The sequence below is a fragment of the Seriola dumerili genome, unplaced genomic scaffold, assembly GCF_002260705.1.
Source record: "Seriola dumerili isolate Sdu_G_001 unplaced genomic scaffold, Sdu_1.0 BDQW01000699.1, whole genome shotgun sequence".
NCBI lineage: Eukaryota > Metazoa > Chordata > Actinopteri > Carangiformes > Carangidae > Seriola > Seriola dumerili.
The window spans coordinates 24,228-41,153 of NW_019174954.1; the positions used below are offsets into that span (position 1 = coordinate 24,228).

At 41.6% G+C, this 16,926-nt stretch overlaps 2 protein-coding genes across 2 annotated transcripts; both read right to left on the reverse strand.

Moving 5' to 3' along the window:
• Positions 1–3,806: 3,806 nt before the first annotated feature.
• LOC111236659 lies at positions 3,807–11,244 on the reverse strand. The gene is made up of 6 exons (XM_022765473.1): positions 11,026–11,244; positions 9,229–9,570; positions 8,965–9,078; positions 8,379–8,717; positions 5,854–6,204; positions 3,807–5,258 (listed from the first exon to the last, which is right to left on the reverse strand). The coding sequence occupies exons 1-6, from the start codon at positions 11,078–11,080 to the stop codon at positions 5,194–5,196; spliced, it is 1,266 nt and encodes a 421-aa protein (XP_022621194.1). The 5' UTR covers positions 11,081–11,244; the 3' UTR covers positions 3,807–5,193.
• A 1,001-nt stretch (positions 11,245–12,245) lies between these two features.
• Positions 12,246–16,093, reverse strand: LOC111236668. The gene is made up of 5 exons (XM_022765483.1): positions 15,939–16,093; positions 14,097–14,477; positions 13,893–14,006; positions 13,422–13,757; positions 12,246–13,328 (listed from the first exon to the last, which is right to left on the reverse strand). The coding sequence occupies exons 1-5, from the start codon at positions 15,973–15,975 to the stop codon at positions 13,210–13,212; spliced, it is 987 nt and encodes a 328-aa protein (XP_022621204.1). The 5' UTR covers positions 15,976–16,093; the 3' UTR covers positions 12,246–13,209.
• Between the last annotated feature and the right edge of the window lie 833 nt (positions 16,094–16,926).

Sequence of the window (16,926 nt, forward strand, 5' to 3'; positions counted from 1 at the left end):
GTCTGAAACTAGCAATAGTTTAAAAACTGTGAGATAAGTGCATGCACAATAAAAAAATATAGACTAAAATGATATTAAAATGTCAGTCCAAAAACAAGAGCTGATGTTGTTTCCCTAATTGTTCAGATTGTCTGTCTGTTCAAGAGTCTGTTAAAAGTAAATTTTCTGACTTTGTTTCAGCAGCTAGTGGTGCTGCTACAGGAGAAGATTTTAGGATTTGATGGCTCTATTGATTGTTTCAACAAAATCAGACTGTGTTCTTTTTTTTTCAAAGTAAACTGGGCCTTGTCTGCTGGATATTCAGCCTTAACGTCAGTAATATGAATGTTGTTGATATGATAGAATTGCCTTCTGAGTAATGATTTGAAATTTATTGCAAACATAAGTTATGAGTTAGCTTAAACCTGTTTCAGACATTAATAGCTAATTTTCAGATCCATTTGAGGAAATTTCACCATCGAGGGAAAAAAATCTTAAAAGAAATTCCTTAACCAACACAACAGATGCTAAATTTGTCATTACAAGTGTTTACACGTGGCTTGGGTGTGTCAGTGTCGGTTTGCTCCATGACATGAACAACATTGTACATCGCTTTTTTTTTTTTTTTCCTCAAATGGATATGTAGTATTTTGGAGTACAGCTCTTAAAGTACCGACCAGTTTCTTACACTTTCACTTGCCTGCTCTTTCTCTCTCTGTATTTACTATCTGTCATGTCTGTTCACTGTTATGGACTATCTCTTTAATATTCACACACACTCAACACTGAAATAAAGCATTGATTCCTAAATGGCAGCCATTTGTTGTGGTTTGGTTTTGTGAAAACTCTGAATATTGCTGGAAAAAGATGGAAAAAGGATGCATGGTATATTTTAATCAGTTATGATGTTTCATTGTTTTTGTTTCATTCTACCTGATAGCCCATAATCCGTGTCAGTGAAGCAGTGAATGCTGTTTCAGGTGATCATTAGTGGTTTGCTAATATGCAAAGGCCCAAGTCCTGTTTATTTTCCACACATACACAAGGCACACCTGTATCAACAACATACTCCAACAGGACACCTGTGTTTGGGAGTCTGTGGACAAAGCTTCACCAGTTTAGAGGAAATTATTTATAAGGACATACTGTTGACGAGGTTTGTTTATTTTAATGAACTCAAATATATTTATACCTTCTTCTACTACTCTAAATATAGAATTATAATAACTTGAGAGTCAGTGACAACAAAACTTATGCTACTCGTTTGTGCATTTTATTTTTAGTGTTAAAATACCGTATTTATTTTTACCTGTTACATTTGTGATTGCGAATATCCATGGACAGTTCTGTTTCTTGTTGGAAAGATTGTCATACTCTGCAAAAGATATATATGACATAGTGTTGTAAATATTGGCTCAAGCTTTTTTTTTTTCTGCCCCATTTCAATTTTTGTCATGATGTGTATAAAACATTTCCAGTAATGCTTTCCTCTCTCCACACCTCCACTTCCCATCCTCTTCCACAGGCCATGTCCTTCTCTTCCCTCAACGCTACCTTTGGCCCCCCTCCCCTCTCCTCCTCCAACTTATCCAACTCTTCCCTCCATCCTCTCCTCATCAACTGCCTCTGGACCAGTGCTGGGACGCTCATCTTCACGTCCTTCACCATCACCACCTTCCTCTTCTTCCTCCCTCTCTACATCCTCGTTCTCTGCATGGGCATCCAACGATGGAGGCGTCAGCGCTCTGTTCATGGAGGGAGATTAATGAGCCACCACGACCTCATCACCTACCACATGGTCATGGTGGAGCTTATTGCTGTTTTGGGATTAGTCTTCTACAGTTATGGCATCTCCATGGAAAATATGACGATCACAGTGTTGGGGACGTATGTGTTCTCCTTCATTTTCCCTGGGCAGAGTTTATTTCACTGCCTCACTTGCATGGAGCACTACCTGGCCGTAGTTCACCCCAACACCTACATGCGCGCGAGAGAAACAGGCGGGGTCAGGATCAGAAAAATCAGCATTGGGTGTGTTTGGCTGTTGTGCTTTGGGTTGATGGCCGTAAGGACTTTGTATCCCCACAGTTTTCCCACCATCCCTTTTCTCTGCCTCTTGGGCTTTTCCATAATCGTTGAGTTATTCTGTAGTCTGTCTGTTCTCCATGTTCTGATTCGCCCGGGGCCTGGCGAGGCGGGCAGAGACAGGGACCAATCAAAGCACAGAGCTTTCCACATCATCATGGCCATACTGGGAGTGCAGTTGTTAAGGTTTGTTGGATTTTTCCTATGTGTTGGCGTGTCGTTTTTGTTGCTGCTGTCCAAAGATGTTTGTGTGTTGCTGAGGTCTGGAATCTGGTTGACCCTGCCCAGCAGTCTGGTTCAACCCCTGCTGTTCCTGCACAGAGCAGGAAAACTTGCATGCTACGGGCAGAGCAATGAATCAGGATGAATCAAGGTGTGACTTCTGATCAGATAAGAGCCGGCTACATTGAGAGTTAAGAGTTAAGGTTTGGATGTTACAATGTTACTGGATTATCAAACGTCATGAGATAATTACTCATGATTACATTTTTGGAGTTGTTTCGTTCCTAAGTGTAAAACTTAAAGAGGTGGTTGCTAGCTTTAGAAGCTGGTTATTCTGTGATCATTTAGGGGTTTAGGTTGGTTTCAAGTAGTTACTGGGATGTTATATGTGGTTGCTGGGGTATTTTGGAGTGGATGGTCGGGTGTTACCCAGTGGTTGCTAGGTTGTTTGGAGTGGTTACTAGGGAGTTGCTGGAGCCCTCAGAGAGGTTAGTACAATGGCTGGTTTGGAGGGAGTTTTGTCAGTTGCTGAGGTGTAATAATGGGATATTATGATATTTAATGTATTCTGTGTGTTTTATTGTATTTTTAATGGGTGTTTTTCTTCTTCTTCTTCTTCTTCTTATAGACTTCATTCTATCCTAACGAGGGTATGTGATATACTGTATACTGGTCTGGGGCTGTTTTCCCAGTTTGGGACTCCTAGTTCCAATGAAGGGAAATCTTAATGATACAACACGCAATGATATTTGAGACACTAATGTACTCCTGCTTCCTGTTTTCAACATTACACTGACAAAGCCAGGTCCATAAAGAAATGTTTTTTTCCAGTTTGGTGTAGAAGAACCAGACCTCAGCCTCTTCCACTGATGGTGAACCTCGACCATTATCACCTGACACCAGAAGAGGGGAGGCTGTTGTAGCAGCAGATTGACGCTCATGGTGAAATGACATATTGAACATGTCACATTATGAATGGGTGTAAAGTGTTAAATGTTTATAAAAATATCTCAGTCAACTGCCATTCTTGTCCTTCTTGAAGCAGATGTATCCTGTTGTCTGTAGAGCACCAGGAGAGGGAGGTTATTTAAAATATCCAAATGATGAGAAGTGACAACATAATAAAACACATGTGCAGTTGATTTGTTGTGGTATTTGCATGGCCAGCAGCTATACTACATGTCACCTACATGCCTCTGGGAAACACAACATTACTTGTGTTTTGCATTTCCCCTCTCTGGCCACACACACGGCAGGTGACACATCCTCGCTTATCACACTGGGCTAACAACTAGATGGACCTGAGTAATCTCACCACACGCAGTCTCTCTCCCTCCGTGTGCACCTGATAAGCGGGCATTTCATTTTCTTGTGCCACAGTTGTCACTAACGAGAAGCCGGGTGCAGAAGCTATTTATTTAAACCTCTCACATCCGTCACGGCCTCTCAAAACAAAACTCAAATGGAAACCGGAGCATATGAATGACGCAGAGACTCTGAAGAAGAAGAGGAAGCAGCTTTATTTGAAACATTATAAACTCTACTCATACTAAAGAAACACAGTCATGCAATTCATCTTGTAACAGCATAGTTCGTTTCTCTGAGACATAATTCTCATTTCTTCCAGTAGACAACATGTAGCTACAGCTACCAGACTCTCCCAAAACTCATACATTCCCTTTGACCCAGACTCAACCTTCACACCTTCATAATTTACTCAGAATATAACACACACACATTCTCTTAACATTTAAATTCATGCATTCAGCATAAAATATTTACAACATTAAAATACTGTGATATCGGTATGTGGCTGGAGACAAAAGCAGTCCAGCTCAGACATTAAGAGTCCTTTGTCAATCACTGTTAATACCACTATAGCTTAACTTGTAGCATTATGGATTCATTAAAGCCCTTTTCAACATAATATGACTTTAATGTTATACACAGTAATGATCAGGACCTGTTTTTACAAAACATTTTATCTTCCCACTAAGAGTCCTCTTCACAAAGCTGCTGAGACCAACTCTTACTGAGGAGAAGAGGCTCCGATGCTGAAGCTGAAAGCATGAACAACATCAACATCCCACAGTAATAATAAAAAAAACCCACTGAGAAATAAACAAGAACAAATAAAATAATAACGGATCAGTTGCTGGTTACAAAAGTAGTGCAATCTCCAAAATGCATCTGTATGATGAGGTTTGTGTCGACCCGGGAAAATTTAATTATAATTTATGTTCAAATCTCTCAATGGAAAAATAAAAACAGCTAACCTGTTGCAGACGAGCTAACTAAAGCTAAGCTGCAGGTTAGCCACAGACTGCTGTAGCTGCACCTGCTGTAATGTAGCTGTGGGTTGAGGTGTGTTAAGATTATTTCTCTCTAGTAGTTGAACATCTAAAAGAAATCGTATGAATTTTCCTGACGTTGGATCAGAGTGCATTTATTTTTTGGTAGATATATCGGCTTTTCTCTGTTGCCAAGTAACGCAGCGTTGCCAAACACTTAATTCCCGCAGTGATCGGTTGTTTCAGTTGGAGATGTTATTTAATCCTTCACAAACTCCACAACATAGTGAGTCCTCTCCACTACTTCTAACTTCTCCCAGACATAGGAGCTACTTTTAGCGCTAAGTGAATCAATGAATTACTCTGAAAAATAAGGAGTCCTAAAGTTAGGACTGACACTAAATCTCCTAAATCTGCAAGTTAGGAGCTACTTTTACTCTTGAGATGCTTCGTGAATCTAATGCTAAATGTTTTCTAAAAAGCAGCAGTTAATACCCTTGTTCTAATTAAATTTTAAGTGTTCTAAGACTAATGAGTTAATATTGCAACACAGAAAACTGAGCACGGTGAAATAAAACAGACATCTCTTGGTCGGCAGTGAGCTATCGTTCTTCTCTCAGTCCATCCTGTCGCTGCAGAGATACGTCATGTCAACAAAGGTGTCGCTGCCATGTCTGTCACCTATAAGGGGATATAACATCCTCACATTTACACATCCACTGGATAAATTAAGATACAAGTTTACAAAATATATGAAATACCCACAGTAAAATGATATATTATATAACATCTGTCTACAATACATACATATATACAGGTATATATTTGTATAGGCTAGATATATATGTCAGTACATGAAAATTGTTCCCATTTCTAATAGGTCTCAGGTAAGATTTTTACATATATATGTACATATAAAATAAAAATATATATTTCATATATGGAAATTCAATATGTGTACATATATTACATTTGCGTATGGGATTACCACCTCGTGGCTGTGTGCCTCTGCCAACCAGTCAAGTTGCAGGTTAAAGTTGTCTGTCCAGACTCATATAACATATACAGCCAAGTGTTTATATATAAATATAAATAATAATGATAATAATAACGTCTACCCCTGAACCAGGGTGTCTCTGCTGATGGGACACGTGGATATATAAGATTTGTTCATTAGCATTTATTTCTCAAAATATTAAATATTCAGAATTATGTATTCACACACACACACACACACACACACACACACACACTGATGTGTAGCAGGAGCACTGACCTCTGATCTGTGAACAGTACTGACGTTGGACCTGGAGCTCCACCACTTTCTGGACCAGGATGACCCCCCCTCTGTGCACGGTGCAGATGAAGATGCCGCTGTCCTCACGGCGGGGGTCTTCCAGGACAAGATCAAGGATACCGAGGGACAACGGGCCTGACATCTTTGTGCGTCCATAGTAAAACTCGTGCTGGTCCACGGGCTGGTCACTGCCGATCACACACCGATGGACCGTCTTGTGTTTAGGGCCAGACAGGCTCCACTCCACTACGACGCCCTCACAGACCTCAAGGGGGATGCGGAACGGCAGCTTTACGAACTCCTCCCCCTCCCTCGCCATCACCAGGAAGACTGAGGAAGAAAAGAGTTGGGGGATGTATTTATTTTCCACACCTCGTTGGACAGGAGGTCGCATTAGTGTTAGTCTGTTAGCAGGTTCACAAATCGTGTATGAATTCAGGCGTGTTCTCACTCAACCTCTTAATGTGATTTTTATGGGGTTTTAATTAAGAACTTGAATCAGCTTTATTGGCCAAGTACATATGAACACCCAAGACCCACTTTCTGGTGGCTGTCAGATGTTCAGGCAGGTACAAAGAAACAAGCACAGCAAACAGATGGAGGTGTAGAAAAGAGAAAAGTGACAACTCAGCAGCCAATCGATTGTCAGATTGAGCTTGGAGGACCAATCAAGCTCCACTGCTATAGTTTTGCCTTCTTTTACATTGGTAGAAAGTCTTTAGCTACCATGCTAGACATGGTTAATTACACATCTCATGCTAACATGTCTTAGCAAAAATATTTTTAGTAACTACAGTAACGACTGTAACCTGAGAGACGGCAGCAGTGAAGCTCAAGATGTTAAGATGTAGGAATATGAGACAAGGTGCAGTATCTAGCTGCTACTTGCTTAATCTACCATGTTTTGCTAACTGGGTTTGAAGGACAAGAAATGACATAAATATAAATAAATAAATGCAGAAAAAATTATTAAATACATGATTAAATGCAAAATAAACACATTTTGAAAAATGCTATTTCAGCATTTTTACATTGATTTATTTTTTAATTTATAATTATTTATTTATGTAATTCTGCATTTATTTATTCACACATTTCAAAATCTATTCATGTATTTCTGCATTTATTTATTTATACAATTGTTTACGTATTTCAAAATCTATTTATTTCTTTATTTTTACATCTATTTATTTTTCAATTTCTGCATTTCTATATTTATCTATTTACGTATTTCAAGAATTAATTGTTTATTTATTTCTGGATTTCTAGATTTATCTATTTGTTTCTTATGTTTTTATGTATTTCCACATTTAAAATATATATATTTTTATTTGTTTCTACATTGATTTATTTCTGTATTTTTACATTTATTTCTGTGTCCATATGCTAATTAGGTAGACGGCCCTCCCTCAGTCGTGACTTGGATTGGTTGACGCTTGGATGGATCGACTATTACTACCGTTGACTTGACACTATTTATTTATTTACTTCATTGTCATTTTCCTTTGTCCTTCATACGAGTGAACTACAGAAGACACAGTAATGACGGTGACAACTCACAGGAATGACCCGAGCTTGTCCTGGTAAAAGAGTGAGAGCAAGAAAAAGACGCGAAGAGCAGCAACAAGAAGAGCAGCAGAGATAGGATCTGTAGGAAAAAGAAAGGAAAGTAGAACATGGAGGAAAGGTTGAGCACACACTTATTGGGAAACCGTGATTGGCAGCCGTTTGATAGATTCGATTCAGACCAAAACAAACCCAGAATGAACAACACTCACCTGTGCTTAATTTTCAGTGCTCACATGACCTGAATTAACCAATGAATGTTAATTTCCAGTTTCCATTTCACAATGGTGCAGACCAGAGAGCTGCCTGAGAGCATCAGAAATACTTTATTTAAATAAAACATGACAATTCCAAAGGTTAAAAGGATCCTGACAGAAACTGAAATCCCCGTTTTTCAAAAGTTATCAAGAAGTTTCACTTTCATAAAACTGTTGCGACACTTCCAGGACGTGGAGCTGAGAAGAAGCTCAATGAGAGAAGTTTCTTTTTTTCGCGTAATTGTCTGACAACAACATGGATGGGTCCTTGCTACTCTTTTTGCAAATGTAATCAATGATCACTATTGTATTGAATTCTGGGAACATGCATAAAGCATCTGTGGTCCGATCTGACCCGGCCACTACAACGGGTCACGCTGTTGAAAGGGAATAAACTTTGACATATACCTGTCTGTGATAATCCAACAACACATGTTCCTCTGATTTATTTTTATGTAAATGAGGTTTATTAACCATTATTCCAAAAGCCATCCCCAAAGAAAATGTAAACATAATGAGTTGGAGTGAAGTTGACTAAAGAGGTGTATTTCACGTATCGATATAAGAATCATGATTTTCATTTAATAATTATATCAAAGCAACTCAAAAAAAATTGTAAAAAAAAACCAAACAACAAAACAAAAATGGAGCACTGACCTCTGATCTGTGCTCAGTACTGACCTTGGACCAGGACCTCCACCACTCTCTGAGCCAGGATGACTCCATCTCTGCGGACGTTGCAGACGTAAATGCCGCTGTCCTTACAGCAGGGGTCAAACAGGGTCAGACTGAGGTCTCCGGTCTGCGGCAGGTCTGTCATCTCCGTGCGCTCGTAGTAAACCTCAGGCTGTTTCTGGGGCTGGTCATGACCGATCACTTGCCGGTGGACCACCTTGGGTTTAGGGCCAGACAAGATCCACTCCACTATGGTGCCCTCAAGAAGGTCGACTGTGGCTTGGTAGGGCAGCTTTACTAACCCCGCCCCCTCCCTCACGATCACCCGATAGACTGAGGCGACAGCTGAACAAAGAAAAAGGACATTTCTGTAAGCGTCAAAGAGAAGGGTGATTCTCTTCAGGTCTGAAAGGTGTCAACTTGTGAAGGTCAGAATGAAGCAGGAGAACAAAGTTCCAACTCTTCAGTGTTTTGCTTCACTGCTCTGTGACTGAGTTTTAACGAGCTGGAAAGATCATGACGATACTCAATCTTAATCTTTTTCAAACAAAGAGCATTGAGACTGAACCAAAACATTATATGTGCAACAAACCTGCCCTGGAGTTTCTCCGCCAACAACATGATCCAAAAAAACAGACGAAAGAACAAAGTAGTGCAGCACCCAGAAAAAGACCCCAGCAAAGTGAGAACTTTTGTGGAAATGGTTCTGTGGAAACAAGATAAAACTCCATGATGCACTTTAATGACATTTATTTTGACCCCTGACCTGTTTCTAAGCTGTGACCTCTGTATCTACAGCAGTGACCTGACCTCTGACCTGCAGCAACAGTCGAGGTGTTAGGGTTTTGCTCCTTACCTTTGACTAGCAGCGGTACTTCTGTCCGGTGCAGTTCCTCTCCCTCCCTGCGGATGATGCAGGTGTAGGTGCCGCTGTCGTTGAGACGTGGTTCAGACAGAGTGAGGCTGGCGAGTCCGTTCTGCTGCAGTGGATCGCTCACTGATGTACGGCCTCTGTAATTCTGGTTCTGCTTTTCCTTCTCATTGCGTCCCTGCTCCTTAAAGTGGATGATTGAGGGATTGAGATCTTCACGACGCCACACCACCGACAAATCCTTCAGATCCTCCAGTTTGACAGAGCAGGGCAGCACGACAGACTTTGCCCCTGCATCGACCTCCACAGCCGCACCATGTTGGAAAACTGAAAAACAAACTGGTTTCAGTATTGACAACATGTCTGTCTGAATGCAGAGAGAAGATTCAGTGGGACCTCAGCAGCAGCAGAGGTGCCTTGCTTTTTGTTTGCAAAATGTGAACACAGCTTTATGCACCAGGTCTTTTAAATATATGACATGAGACCACCAGAATGTATTTAGTTCCGACAATGAAATTAATTTTTGAGTGGCGCTATCGAGCCATTTTGCAACAACCATGTGCAAGACTCATGAAATATGTCTTTTGAGCATGTTTAGGCCTCAAAGGGGAGATTTTCATTACAGAATAGTAAGAAAGGACCAGTCGGTGGTTGGGCCCTTATAATATGAATATGAGCCAGATGAGTTGGATCTCAAAAGACTGAAATACAGCCCAAGAGTATCTTTTCCCACAATTCCTCCATGGATAATGGAACAACCTATCATGGATATGTCACTTCTGAGTACTACTACACTACTATTACTACTAATGATAATAATAATAATAATAAAAGAAATCAGTTTTCTTATTTCAAGATACTGGAATAAGATTTTATAGCGTTTGCAGTATATCTATTACATCAAATTTAATTTTTTATCTTTCTAAAATCAGCAGCATCATTTATAAATACCGGGATCTAAAAAGGTGTCAGACCATATAGCAGCATATGCAGCAGAGGTGATACCCCTAGGTAATAGACTTGAATGTTGGATGTCAACCTCCTTACAAAGGAACAGGAAGTAGAAGTAGAAGAAGTGAATCGTCACTTCCCCCGCGCACAGCCCCCACTCCCCCCAAGAGTGAAGGTCAGACAGGGACAAAGCGCAGTGCACTGCCTGATAGAGTCCGTACTGGTCCGCTGACCTCCGGGGAACTCGCTTAGGAAAGTGGAAATGTTTTCAAACACTTAGAACTTGATGTTGGGTGAAATTCTGCTCGAGTTAACTTCTCCGTCCCTGGCAGAGCTAACCTTCCGCTGCTCTGTCTGACGATGCTGACAGCTAGCTAGCAGCTAACTTGCTAACCTTCCGCTGCTCTGTATGACGATGCTGACAGCTAGCTAGCAGCTAACTTGCTAACCTTCCGCTGCTCTGTATGACGATGCTAACAGCTAGCTAGCAGCCATCTTGATAACCTTCCTCTGTTCTGATGGACTCGACCGGGCGCTCCAACTGGACAACGGGATGCAGCGCGACGGTATCTGCTTTATTTTAAGCATTTTCAGACAGTGGTTTTAATTTATACAAGTACTAAGTATAGTTATCATGACAAACGTGCGTCTGGTTAAAAGTCAAAACGCTTCTAAAAAGCAGCTAGTCGCCAAAGTTGTCACCATGGGGACGAGTATAAGTATTCCCTGCCTCCTCGTGACTATGCCCAGGTCAGTATCGGCACGGGATCCCCGCTGTGCACCTGGAGAGGCAGAACTAGTCAAACAGAGCAGAGAAAGGTTGTCGCTTACCTATCACAGCGGTCAGGAGAAGAACCGACGTCTTCATCTTGGACAAACTATCCATTGTGCCCTCGTCCACTCATTCAGGAGTGAGTATTGGGATGAGGGGGACGTGACGAAGTCTATTAAGTACCACCCTGTGTATGATTCATCCCCCTGTTCAGCTCACGTGTAATACTGATTATCATGTAATAGATTAATATTTTAATTATTTTTATACTTTTTTTTTTACTTGAGAATCTTAGTTTGGTTTGTAACTTTTTTCTGTTTATTACATTATTATCTCTATGTGTTTTCTTTACAATAATTGTTTTACTATGGTTTCGTAAGAACATAAGTAATTGTTTAAGTCGACATGATTTATGAAGTTACATTGTCAGTTACTTCATTTCTTCAACAGCGACGTTTACATTGTCTCTGCACTGTAAATAAAATAAAGATTTGATCAAATAAATGCAGTACGTTGTTGTTTTGCGGTGGTGGTCGGGCACGGTCTAATTCCCGGAGCGCGAGTGACCTCGGTTAAACTTTACCACAGCAGCACGTTCTCGGTCACAGAAGTGTTGAGTGTTGTCCTCAATGTGTCACACTGTTTAGTAAAACACATACACACAGTTCACTCGAGTTTATTAGACCTTTTATTAAATATAGGTAGTGTTGAATGAAAACATGGAGGGCGATGGGTTGGGCTTGATTGGGGGAGTGCGGGTGACGCAACCGCTGTCACTAGTGGTAAGACCCCGCAATTATGGCTGGGATGTGCAAGTTGAACATGCAACAGAACCATAGGAATTTCCGGTGAGAACTTCAGAATAAAAGATCACATTAACTTGAACTAAAGCTTTTCTGCAGAAAGAGAATCTTCCCCTGCTTTTATTTCGTAGGCTAAATCACTCATGAGGAAGTGGTCGTGTGGGTAACTTGCTGCCATGATGTAGATCTATTTTTAGCACCAGATTGCTAGACAGTTCACCACAAGTCCTCATTGTTTGTGTCATTCACTGTCAACATGGACATAAGTGTAATGAAGTATAATAAACAATCTGCATCTGTATAGATCTGTGAGAAACCATAATAGTTCTTACTTATGTACCAATTAACAATATTAGTTTCCCCCATTTCCAATTCTTTCTCAATCAAGGACGCTAAGATAAACCTGTGGTTGTGGAAATAAATGAGTAATTCCATTTCAATATATCAGTTTCATTAGCCTTCATGCTTCCAGTCAGACAATAAACTTTAATGTTCATTTTTTTAATAAAACCAGCAATTACAAACAAGAAAAACAAACATTATAAAACGCAAGCTACATGAAAAACATATCAAACATTCATAACAGCTTTCTGATGAAGGAATGTGCTAAGAAGAGTTTTAACAAACATGAGTGCTTCCTGTCGGATCTCAACTGGTAGACTGTTCCACAGTTTGAAGGCCGGGTCACACGCAGTCACCAGCCGAGACCCAGGAAAAACCAGCAGAGCTCCCTCCATTGATAAGTAGACGCCCAGGCACATATGGGGTTAAAAAGTCCTTGATATCGTTTGGAGCGAGGCCGTTTAATGCTTTGAAAGTGATGAGTAGAATTTTAATCTGGAATATAACAGGTAAGTTTGGAAGTATTGGAGTGATGTGTTCATATGGCTTGGTGGCGGCGTTCTGTCCCAGTTGTAGTCGGTGGACGGAGCTCTGACTGATTCCAGCATATAGTACATTGCAATAGTCAAGGTGCGAGAAAAATAAAAAGCGTGTAGGTCAGTAGGAGACAGGAATGATGTGACTGGTGTGGTGATTCTTTGAGTTAAAAATGATTGGAAAACACTTTTCACTTGGCTAGACATGATCATTAAGAGATTGGTCGATAATTATTTAGGGCATTTGATCGTCCGCTGTTATGTAAAGGCAGTATGTAGGCTGTTTTTCCAAATGTCAGGGATGCTTCCTGTTGCCACAGGCAGATTAAAATATAAGAATGTAAAACAGTTTGTAAACCGCAGTATTTTTAATCCTTGCTCGAATTAAATTTGAAGTAAACAAAGTGAGGGGCGCCTCGGTGGCTCGCCTGGTGGAGCGTGTGCCACATGGGCTTAATCCTCACTGCTCTCTCCCTGACTATCTCTCACTGTCCTATCAAAATAAAGGCAAAAATACCCCCCAAAAAAAGAACTGAGTGTGAATGCTGCTCGTGGGTCGTTTTCATCCTGTTGGTTGACCGTCACCAGTCAGGGTGTCGTCTTCCCTCTGTGAAACCAGTGTGTTTAGTGTTGTCAGCTGTGGCATCATCATGCTTCTCAAGTTTTCAATCCACCCTGGTGCTGCAGAGGAGACAGAGGTCAGTCAGCAACAAAAGACATGCACTGTGTCTGTGTTTTCTTGTCAGTGCCCCCAAACGACTGCTCAGTACTGACCTTGGACCTGGACCTCCACCACTCTCTGAGCCAGGATGACTCCATCTCTGCGGACGTTGCAGACGTAAATACCGCTGTCCTCACAGCGGGGGTCACTCAGGGTCAGACTGAGGTCTCCAGTCTCCAGGTTTGTCATCTCTGTGCGCTCGTAGTAAACCTCAGGCTGTTTCTGGGGCTGGTCACAACCGATCACTTGCCGGTGGACCACCTTGGGTTCAGGGTCTGACAAGGTCCACTCCACTCCTGCGCCTCCAGGAAGCTCGACTGCGGTTTGGTAGGGCAGCTTTACGGCCTGCGCCCCCTCCCTCACCATCACCCGGCAGACTGAGGCGACAGCTGAACGAAGACAAAGACAGTTCTGTAAGCGTCAATGAGAAGGTTGTATCTATTCGGGTCTTCGGATGTAGTCAATCTTAATCATTTTCAAACAAGAGCTTCGAGACTGAACCAAACAGTACATGTGTGACGTACCTGCCCTGGTCTTCTTCCTCCAAAAATATGCTACAAAAGACCCCTCAGAGAGACCAGTGAATATGGCACCCAGCAAAAGACCCAGGAGAAGGGAGGAAATTTGTGGAAATGGTTCTGTGGAAACAAGATAAAACTCCATGATGCACTTTGATGACATTTACTTTGACCCCTGACCTGTTTCTAAGCTGTGACCTGACCTCTGACCTGCAGCAACAGTCGAGGTGTTAGGGTTTTGCTCCTTACCTATGACTAGCAGCGGTACTTCTGTCCGGTGCAGTTCCACTCCATGTCTGCGGATGATGCAGGTGTAGGTGCCGCTGTCGTTGAGACGTGGTTCAGACAGAGTGAGGCTGGCGAGTCCGTTCTGCTGCAGTGGATCGCTCACTGATGTACGGCCTCTGTAATTCTGGTTCTGCTTTTCCTTCTCATTGCGTCCCTGCTCCTTAAAGTGGATGATTGAGGGATTGAGATCTTCACGACGCCACACCACCGACAAATCCTTCAGATCCTCCAGTTTGACAGAGCAGGGCAGCACGACAGACTTCGCCCCTGCATTGACCTCCACAGCTGCAGCATGTTGGAAAACTGAAATGGAAACAGAGGAGAGCGTGGTCAGAGAGCTGCTGTTGTACAGGTACTATATCAAACATGTTAATAAAAACCAGTGGGGATCATAAGGAGTTTTTTTTTACCAATGCAATGTGAAAAAAGTTGAAATAATAAGCAATATATAATAATATACATGCTAACATGCATTCCTGGTGAATGCTGCATTAATGCCTTTAATGTTTAGATCATCAGGATGAATGCTAGAACAGTTCCCTGTGTTTAAACACATAAACCAGTTCCTCAGCTGGACTTCCCCAACCGTGTATCATCGTCTCACAGGTGCATGACGCAACACGCTCCCACCAACACAACCCCTGGTGGTGTTTTACCGTGGGGCAAATGTCTGCGTCAGCGAGGAATTGACTCCTTTGGTTTCACTAGAGTGTTTTCCACCTCTGGCTCTCATGAAAACACATATGGAAATTATACACATGCTTTCTCGCCTTCAGTTATCGTACAGGTTTTATAGACTGACCTACCCGTGTTTTTGTTAGAATACATAGAAACAAGATCTGCCACCTTAATCAGCTTCTGTCTGAGCTGTTTTTCTCTGCAGATATTTGGCACCTCCCAAAAAATCACAATGGAGCAGGTGCGGCAGCTGATGATATTTACGGTTTTACTCATGAGTAACTTGAGGGAAAGTTGCTGTGACGTCAGCAGAAGTGCCTTGTTTTTTGCTGTTGACATGTGAACACAGCTTTACACGAGCACCTAAACATTTAAAGGCGACATAACAAAACAACGTAAACTCTAGCTGCTGAAACTACTGCAGCATATGACTGATAATGACTAATATACTCTGTGTTCCGTTTATTAGGAACATGTAGGTAAGACTGATGCAGTGTAATACAACAGTCCTGCAGTAAATCCTCCTGCATGAAGGTTATAATCAGTTTGTATTAAAACAGTTTTAGACAGTTGTAGATTCAACTGTATTTTCTGTAATTTAGCCTACATTCATTGACATAAATGGGGTAGAAACACCTGGCACCGGGGCGGCTGCTGGCTGTCTACTGAATGAGTCATGCAGGCAAGCTAGCAGGAGCTGCTCTGTACCGTCGACAGACCGTTTACCCACAACCACATAAACCAAAGTCACTAGTTAGTCTTCGCGGTTCTGTAAAACCTAGAAATTCGGTTTCAAAACATTTCCAATAAAGCCTTTACAGATAAATTTTGTAGTTTACGAGCATACTCGAACTGCGAAGGGGCCGTTTATGGTTTATTTGAAGCTTTTCCAAACAGTATTTTGATTTATACAGGAGAAAACACTTAAATCGTGAGGAGAGAGTGTTAGTCGGGCAAATGCACGGCTGGTTACAAGCTTGAAGTCCTGAAAAAAAGACGGCGCTTTCCTTGACAGTGAATGCCGCTACAGAGATTTCAGCTCATGCTGCAGCTGCAGACACATCTGTCACGAAGGTTATAATTTACCGAACAAAAGGGCCAGGAGACATCCGAACACTTTCATCTTCCTGGAAAAATAACAGCCACGAAATCCAATTTTAATCTTCTTCTTCCAAGTGAAAACGACGATGATGCAACGTTCAATGAGGGATCCCAGGGAATGTTCGGGACTGATCAGTCAACTTCCGTGTTCATACGACGACTGCGGTGACGTCACGTTACTGTGATTGGGAGCGACGATTGCACCAGCTGGTTGCCATGCTGATCCAAGCAATAAAAATAGCGCCAACAACAAATCGCTAACATTGACTTTGAGGAACTTTGACTTTCAACAAAGCCTTTCTAATAATGCTCCATTTAATATCATATATGAACTTCTACAAGAGACAGGAAGTAAGATGTTGCCATGGACACCAAAATCCTTCTGGCGTGTTCTGACTAAAAGCGGAAGTTGGCGGGTACTTCAGGAGCGTAGGTGTTAGCAGCACCTCAAGAGGACACAGTTTAAATATCAACTCTGTTTACACTCATTCTACAAAAGATGTAAAATACATTCCACAGATGTGTTTAAAGGGATAGTTTGGGTTTTATAGTCATTTATAGTCGGTACATAGATTATGATGAGCCTGGTCCCAATTTGGAAAGCTGACCGGGGGGCTCCGACCAAGTAGCAGAGCGAGAAAATACACGTTTTAGACATTTTTGAAAAACACCCACCGGAACAATCCAATATCCATTTAAATGTACGCTTCATGTAGAGTATTTTCAGCGGTTTATCTCCCTGTGAAAACAGCACTGTCCTGTGGCACTGTATAATACCAACTATATATGACTACCTCACACAACCCCATGTCAAAAAACCTGAACTTTCAAAAAATGTCTAAAACGTGTATTTTCTCGCTCTGCTACTTGGTCGGAGCCCCCCCGTCAGCTTTCCAAATTGGGACCAGGCTCCATTCAATTAAATCCCTATGTACCCGACTATAAATGACTCATAAACCCAAACTTCCCTTAA